At 40.3% G+C, this 8,351-nt stretch overlaps 2 protein-coding genes across 2 annotated transcripts; both read right to left on the bottom strand.

Annotated features, from left to right (window-relative positions):
- Nucleotides 1–2,481: 2,481 nt before the first annotated feature.
- On the bottom strand, nucleotides 2,482–3,826 carry LOC128685304 (pro-resilin-like). Its single transcript, XM_070083096.1, has 2 exons — nucleotides 3,745–3,826; nucleotides 2,482–3,619 (listed from the first exon to the last, which is right to left on the bottom strand). The coding sequence occupies exons 1-2, from the start codon at nucleotides 3,764–3,766 to the stop codon at nucleotides 2,649–2,651; spliced, it is 993 nt and encodes a 330-aa protein (XP_069939197.1). The 5' UTR covers nucleotides 3,767–3,826; the 3' UTR covers nucleotides 2,482–2,648.
- Nucleotides 3,827–5,630: 1,804 nt separating this feature from the next.
- On the bottom strand, nucleotides 5,631–7,234 carry LOC128685176 (pro-resilin-like). The gene is made up of 2 exons (XM_053771681.2): nucleotides 7,177–7,234; nucleotides 5,631–6,887 (listed from the first exon to the last, which is right to left on the bottom strand). Exons 1-2 carry the CDS (start codon nucleotides 7,232–7,234, stop codon nucleotides 5,797–5,799), a joined length of 1,149 nt encoding a protein of 382 aa, XP_053627656.1. The 3' UTR covers nucleotides 5,631–5,796.
- Between the last annotated feature and the right edge of the window lie 1,117 nt (nucleotides 7,235–8,351).

The following is an 8,351-nucleotide window of genomic DNA, read 5'->3' as shown; positions in this document are numbered from 1 at the left end:
GGTAGCTTGTAGCACTCAACCTTCCCTCCCAGGTAGCTTGTAGCACCCAACCTTCCCTCCCAGGTAGCTTGTAGCACTCAACCTTCCCTCCCAGGTAGCTTGTAGCACTCAACCTTCCCTCCCAGGTAGCTTGTAGCACTCAACCTTCCCTCCCAGGTAGCTTGTACCGCTCAACCTTCCCTCCCAGGTAGCTTGTTGCACTCAACCTTCCCTCCCAGGTAGCTTGTACCACTCGACCTTCCCTCCCAGGTAGCTTGTGGCACTCAACCTTTCCTCCTAGGTAGCTTGTAGCACTCAACCTTCCCTCCCAGGTAGCCTGTAGCACTCAACCTTCCCTCCCAGGCAGCTTGTACCACTCAACCTTCCCTTCCAGGTAGCTTGTAGCATTGAACCTTCCCTCTCAGGTAGATTGTAGCACTCAACCTTCCCTCCCAGGTAGCTTGTACTACTCAACCTTCCCTTCCAGGTAGCTTGTAGCACCCAACCTTCCCTCCCAGGTAGCTGGTAGCATTCAACCTTCCCTCCCAGGTAGCTTGTAGCGCTCAACCTTCCCTCCCAGGTAGCTTGTACCACTCAACCTTCCCTCCCAGGTAGCTTGTACCGCTCAACCTTCCCTCCCAGGTAGCTTGTTGCACTCAACCTTCCCTCCCAGGTAGCTTATAGCACTCAATCTTCCCTCCCAGGTAAATAACAAAAAGGCACAATACCGTGACTGGAACGATACACAAATAACCCGCACATAAAAGAGAGAAGCTTACGACGACGTTTCGGTCCGACTTGGACCATTGACAAAGTCACATTGTGACTTTGTCAATGGTCCAAGTCGGACCGAAACGTCGTCGTAAGCTTCTCTCTTTTATGTGCGGGTTATTTGTGTATGTTTCCCTCCCAGGTAGCCTGTAGCACTCAACCTTCCATCCCAGGTAGCTTGTAGCACTCAACCTTCCATCCCAGGTAGCCTGTAGCACTCAACCTTCCATCCCAGGTAGCTTGTAGCACTCAACCTTCCATCCCAGGTAGCTTGTAGCACTCAACCTTCCCTCCCAGATAACTTGTAACACTCAACCTTCCCTCCCAGGTAGCTTGTACCACTCGACCTTCCCTTCCAGGCAGCTTGTACCATTTAGCATCACATATTAGGAAACCCCTGAAACTTTTAAGAATAAATAAAGAAACACAACGCAGTTTAAAAACATTTTTCTTTGCCTAGGCCTGTGTAATGAGGTGTGCCTAAGCCTGTGTAATGAAGTGTGCCTAGGCCTGTGTAATGAGGTGTTCCTGTTCTTTCTAGCTTTCTTATGCTTGTGCTTGCACGCTAATGATTGCTGTTTAGCTGTCTGTCTTATTCTTCTCCTCCTCCTCCTCCTCTCTGCTCCACTGCAGGTAAAAGCAGTACATGGGAAACACGGATCCCAGGACACACCCAGCTATCCATATCACTGCTATACATTGTGATGCACTAACTGTAGTCCTCTAAGTCAACGAAGCACCTCTGATTCAAACTACGTACCTCCAATTCTAACTAGTTACCTCTCGCTCAAGTTAAGCATAACTAATTCAGACTATGTAGCCACAGCGCTACAAGGAAAAACTGAGTGAATCGGTGTCTTGATGTACTGAAAAAAATAAGTGTACATATTTGATAGGAAACGTGAAAACATAGCTTGATTTCTTCTTAAATTACTACTGCAGTCAGGTCCAATTAGTACTAAATCTACGATAATGCCGAGTGTTAACTGCAGATCGTCTTGTGGTAGCTCTTGAGAAGACGATAGCCAGCCTATGCACTGTACTGAGTCGTTCGTTATATGTGTTATGTTCTTGGTTAGACAACTTTTGTCGTTTAACTTAGATCAGCACATTTACTTACCAATGTGTAGTTTAACTAACTGATGTTGTAGCAGCCAGGCTCAGGCTGCAGACAAACACATGTTGATCAAGCTAAATGGAAAGTATGTAGTCAGCCTTACGGTCACTTTATTTTTTTTTTTTTTTAATATTTGGCTTTCTTTGTGCTTTTACGTAACATTGTGTTCTTGTTTTTTTTTTTATCATTTTGTTTAAACTTTTACAAACTGATCTTAGGTTAGTGTTGACATTGTCATTATGTCGAATGTTAAATTTTCTCTCAGTCACATTATAGTGAATATTACCCTTGAGTTTTTAAGTATCTTTTTTTATTATTATTGATTATGTCGCTGGTAATTATTCCAAATTATTTGATGTTTTCTCTACGATTAATTTTTACAGCACAAATTTAATAAAATCTTAGTTTGTTTGTCAATTCCCTAAAGGGAATTAACAAGATCACAAAAAAATATAAATACAAATATCAAGTATACTTTAATTTCTAAATAAGACAAAAGTAAATTCTCAGTATTAGTTTACTGACAAATATAAACCCTCATGTTCGACAAACATTTCTCACTTTTTAAACATATAGTGACTTACGGAGGTTTAAGTAAAATATTCATATTCAGCATTCAAGAATTTTTATTATACATTATTAAAACATTCATTCTATTGTCAGTTATTATCAACTCGTATAAATATTTACAAAAGGTTAAAGATAGCTCTTCATTCATTAAAGAGTCGAATCACTGTAAGAGAGACATTCAAGAGGCAGAAGACAAGAGGCAAAGGTCATGTTAAAATGGAGTGCCATAGGAATTGGAGGGAGAAGCTGGTGCGGTATATCCATTGCTGGCACCATTCCCATTACCACCATTACCATTGGCATAGATACCAGCACCATTTCCATTCCTTCCATTTCCATTGGATCCATACCCATTGTTTCCATTTCTTCCATTACCATTGGCACCATTACCACCTCCGTTTCCATTCTGTCCATTTACATTGGATCCATAACCATTTCCATTCCTACCATTACCGTTCCTGCCATTTCCATTTCCGTTTAATCCATTGCCATTATTGTAGCCAATACCATTCCCGTTAGCAATTCCACTGGCAATACCGTTAGCACTGGGACCATAACCATAGCCAGCACTGGGGACGACACCAATCTGTTCGTTGACAGAGTAGAAGTTTTCAGCCTGAGAACAGTCCACGTTGAACCACCAGTCACACACAAGGTACTGCTGGTTGAAAATGGTACCGTTGGGGCACAGGAATGAGTCCTTCTGGCGTCTAAGGGCACGGTCCTGGCAAATGTGGAACACCTGGCAGCTAGCATCAGGGGCAGTGTCAGCGTAATAACCAGCCACTGCCTGGTCATCACAAGAGAATCCAGTGTCTGGTGGAGAAGACAGGACTGGGTAGTCTTCACCGGGGACGCCGCCTCCTGGGATGTTCTCCTGCAGAGCAACCAGCTCCGGATCTAGTCCATAAGAACCTGTTGGGGGACCATACCTGTTACTTGGGGGAGCTCCATATCCATTGCTTGGAGCACCTGCGAACCCATTGCCTGAGAGTCCAAATCCATTGCTTGTAGGGGCTCCATTTCCATTACTAGGAGATCCTCCAAAACCATTGCTTCCTGGAGCTGTGTAACCATTGCTTGGGCCTCCATTTGAGGCACCAAACCCATTACCGAAACCTCCATTTGGTGCTCCGTAACTTGTGGGTGGACGTTTGTCAGCGGTTGTTACACCCATCAGAACTGTAGAAGAAAAATAAGCATATTAGTTATTACGGTCTGAAATGATATTCTTCAGAAATTATCTATAACCCTCAATATATATTTATATCATACAATTTCTACACTGAAAGTTAAGCTGTATTTACCAATGAAAAGTAAAACCTTCATGGTAGTCAGCCAGCAGGAAAGTGAACTACAAAGAGAAGTATTAATCTTAAGTTCACTAAAGGAGAAGTTCTGAAGAATGATGCTGGATGATTGGTTTGTGGTGTTTTTATACCTGGGCATCCACTAAGCTCCTCCCACCTACCTTGGTCTTCTCTACGTCGCCCACCAATCGACCTCTCACTCTCGCTCACATTCATCATTTTCGAAGGTCGCTTGATGTTAAGAACATACGAATAAGAAGAAGTGGAGCAGGACGGGCCGTCCTGCTCCACTTCTGGTTAGTGTTACTTTGGAAATGGTCCAAGTCGGACCGAAACGTCGTCGTAACCTTCTCTCTTTTATGTGCGGGTTATCTGTGTATCGTTCCAGTCACGGTATTGTGGCTTTTTTTGTTATTTATAGCAGGCAATGTTTTCTTCATGTTAGCTACTGTTATCTGCTAGACAAAATCATAAATCCCTACTAGACGTCTAAAGGCGTGATTTTCAGGGAGCCCAGGAGATAGGGGATGGAGGTTAATTACTGTAGCCTTAAAATTAACTTCATCTGCCACTAATGGTTCGTTTGATGAGTATGCATAGTTTAGACAATCGTAAAACTGCCGCAAAACTACATTTGTTCAGCTATTATATGCAGAAAATTGCATGCTTATATCTGTTATAGTCGTCTTATTAACCAAAATTGAAATCTGAAACGGATTTTGTTGATCATTACCAGAAAAAAATATTCATTCATTTACTGAATTGACTCTTTCAGGTGTGTGCTGACTAACAATGGTGTCTCTATTAATTTTTTAACTACGAACACTGGTAAAACTCTTTATTCTCTTTTCGGCACTCCAGCCTAGATAGTTGATAGTGTATCAAGGAAAACAGATTATTTTTTAACTTCATTTTAAGTAAATAAGTCTAATGAGTTAGGAAATACACTTTCTTAAGTGTTCTCGTATCTCTGTCTTCAAATTTATATTAGAAAATTTTTTAAAACATATAATACTGTTAACAAATTCTTAAAAGTCGACGACCGTATTTCAGTAAACCTTGATTCCTCTGTTGCATATAAATATGAGTATGTGTGAGTGCTATATACCCTCATGTAAAGGTGAGACGAAGAGGCATTTAATAACTCGAATAAATGACAAACAGAGACTATTAAGGTGAACAAAACTTCAGATTACTAAATAACCATTCCATTCCATGAAGGAACACTCCCACACTGTAGAACATCTGAGGCTTCATGTGTTAACACAGACGGCGCCTACCTCATTATCCACACTTCTGATGTACCTCCACAAACTTGGTATAAGAATGAAAATTCAATACAGTTTTTATGCTTCTTTATAAGTTCTGATGCTACTAGGTATTATCATCTTTTTTTAATGTTTGATTTTCTGTTTGTTTTTAAGTAAGATTGGGTTCTTGCTTTTTTTATTATCTTAATCTTAGTTATTATTGCCATTGTCATTTAGTCGCATGTCCAATATTTTTCTTAGTCACATTAAAACGAATATTTTCAACTGCGCTTTTAACTACCGATTTTTTGTATAAATTGTCATTTTTAATTATTCAAGATTTTGGATGCCTTCTCTTTGATTAATTCAATCACCAGAAATTTAATATAACCTTTGTTAAACTTATATAATAGCTACCTAAAGAGGATTAGCAAGACCGCAATAAACATAGATACAAATATCAAGAATACTTTAATTTTAAAATGAAAGATAAAAGTGAACTGGCAGTATTTATTTACTGACAAATATGATCCTTATGTTTCACAAACTCTTCAGTGAAATATTTTATGGTATTTCTCACTTTAAAAACAAACAGTAATTTACGAAGGTTGTAGTAAAATATTTAAATTAAGCATTTAAGAATTTTATTATACAATATTAAAACATTCGTTCTATAGTCAATTATTATCAACTCGTATAAATATTTACAAAAGGTTAAAGATAGCTCTTCATTCATTAAAGAGTCGAATCACTGTAAGAGAGACATTCAAGAGGCAGAAGACAAGAGGCAAAGGTCATGTTAAAATGGAGTGCCATAGGAATTGGAGGGAGAAGCTGGTGCGGTATATCCATTGCTGGCACCATTCCCATTACCACCATTACCATTGGCAAAGATACCAGCACCATTTCCGTTCCTTCCATTTCCATTGGATCCATAACCATTGTTTCCATTTCTTCCATTACCATTGGCACCATTACCACCTCCGTTTCCATTCCGTCCATTTCCATTGGATCTATAACCATTGCTTCCATTCCTACCATTACCATTCCTGCCATTTCCGTTTAATCCATTTCCATTAGATCCATAACCATTGCTTCCATTCCCACCATTTCCATTTAATCCATTTCCATTAGATCCATAACCATTGTTTCCATTCCTACCATTACCATTCCTGCCATTTCCGTTTAATCCATTGCCATTAGTGTAGCCATTACCATTCCCGTTAACAATTCCATTGGCAATACCGTTAGCAATTGGACCATAACCATAGCCAGCACTGGGGACGACACCAATCTGTTCGTTGACAGAGTAGAAGTTTTCAGCCTGAGAACAGTCCACGTTGAACCACCAGTCACACACAAGGTACTGCTGGTTGAAAATGGTACCGTTGGGGCACAGGAATGAGTCCTTCTGGCGTCTGAGGGCACGGTCCTGGCAAATGTGGAACACCTGGCAGCTAGCATCAGGGGCAGTGTCAGCGTAATAACCAGCCACTGCCTGGTCATCACAAGAGAATCCAGTGTCTGGTGGAGAAGACAGGACTGGGTAGTCTTCACCGGGGACGCCGCCTCCTGGGATGTTCTCCTGCAGAGCAACCAGCTCCGGATCTAGTCCATAAGAACCTGTTGGGGGACCATACCTGTTACTTGGGGGAGCTCCATATCCATTGCTTGGAGCACCTGCGAACCCATTGCCTGAGAGTCCAAATCCATTGCTTGTAGGGGCTCCATTTCCATTACTAGGAGATCCTCCAAAACCATTGCTTCCTGGAGCTGTGTAACCATTGCTTGGGCCTCCATTTGAGGCACCAAACCCATTACCGAAACCTCCATTTGGTGCTCCGTTACTTGTGGGTGGACGTTTGTCAGCGGTTGTTACACCCATCAGAACTGTAGAAGAAAAATAAGCATATTAGTTATTACGGTCTGAAATGATATTCTTCAGAAATTATCTATAACCCTCAATATAAATTTATATCATACAATTTCTACACTGAAAGTTAAGCTGTATTTACCAATGAAAAGTAAAACCTTCATGGTAGTCAGCCAGCAGGAAAGTGAACTACAAAGAGAAGTATTAATCTTAAGTTCACTAAAGGAGAAGTTCTGAAGAATGATGCTGGATGATTGGTTTGTGGTGTTTTTATACCTGGGCATCCACTAAGCTCCTCCCACCTACCTTGGTCTTCTCTACGTCGCCCACCAATCGACCTCTCACTCTCGCTCACATTCATCATTTTCGAAGGTCGCTCGATGTTAAGAACATACGAATAAGAAGAAGTGGAGCAGGACGGGCCGTCCTGCTCCACTTCTGGTTAGTGTTACTTTGGAAATGGTCCAAGTCGGACCGAAACGTCGTCGTAACCTTCTCTCTTTTATGTGCGGGTTATTTGTGTATCGTTCCAGTCACGGTATTGTGGCTTTTTTTGTTATTTATAGCAGGCAATGTTTTCTTCATGTTAGCTACTGTTATCTGCTAGACAAAATCATAAATCCCTACTAGACGTCTAAAGGCGTGATTTTCAGGGAGCCCAGGAGATAGGGGATGGTGGTTAATTACTGTAGCCTTAAAATTAACTTCATCTGCCACTAATGGTTCGTTTGATGAGTATGCATAGTTTAGACAATCGTAAAACTGCCGCAAAACTACATTTGTTCAGCTATTATATGCAGAAAATTGCATGCTTATATCTGTTATAGTCGTCTTATTAACCAAAATTGAAATCTGAAACGGATTTTGTTGATCATTACCAGAAAAAAATATTCATTCATTTACTGAATTGACTCTTTCAGGTGTGTGCTGACTAACAATGGTGTCTCTATTAATTTTTTAACTACGAACACTGGTAAAACTCTTTATTCTCTTTTCGGCACTCCAGCCTAGATAGTTGATAGTGTATCAAGGAAAACAGATTATTTTTTAACTTCCTTTTAAGTAAATAAGTCTAATGAGTTAGGAAATACACTTTCTTAAGTGTTCTCGTATCTCTGTCTTCAAATTTATATTAGAAAAATTTTTAAAACATATAATACTGTTAACAAATTCTTAAAAGTCGACGACCGTATTTCAGTAAACCTTGATTCCTCTGTTGCATATAAATATGAGTATGTGTGAGTGCTATATACCCTCATGTAAAGGTGAGACGAAGAGGCATTTAATAACTCGAATAAATGACAAACAGAGACTATTAAGGTGAACAAAACTTCAGATTACTAAATAACCATTCCATTCCATGAAGGAACACTCCCACACTGTAGAACATCTGAGGCTTCATGTGTTAACACAGACGGCGCCTACCTCATTATCCACACTTCTGATGTACCTCCACAAACTTGGTATAGGAATGAAAATTC

The sequence above is a fragment of the Cherax quadricarinatus genome, chromosome 8, assembly GCF_038502225.1.
Source record: "Cherax quadricarinatus isolate ZL_2023a chromosome 8, ASM3850222v1, whole genome shotgun sequence".
Taxonomy (NCBI): Eukaryota; Metazoa; Arthropoda; class Malacostraca; order Decapoda; family Parastacidae; genus Cherax; species Cherax quadricarinatus.
Note: the sequence above shows the minus strand (reverse complement) of the source record. Positions and strands in the feature narration are given on the sequence as shown.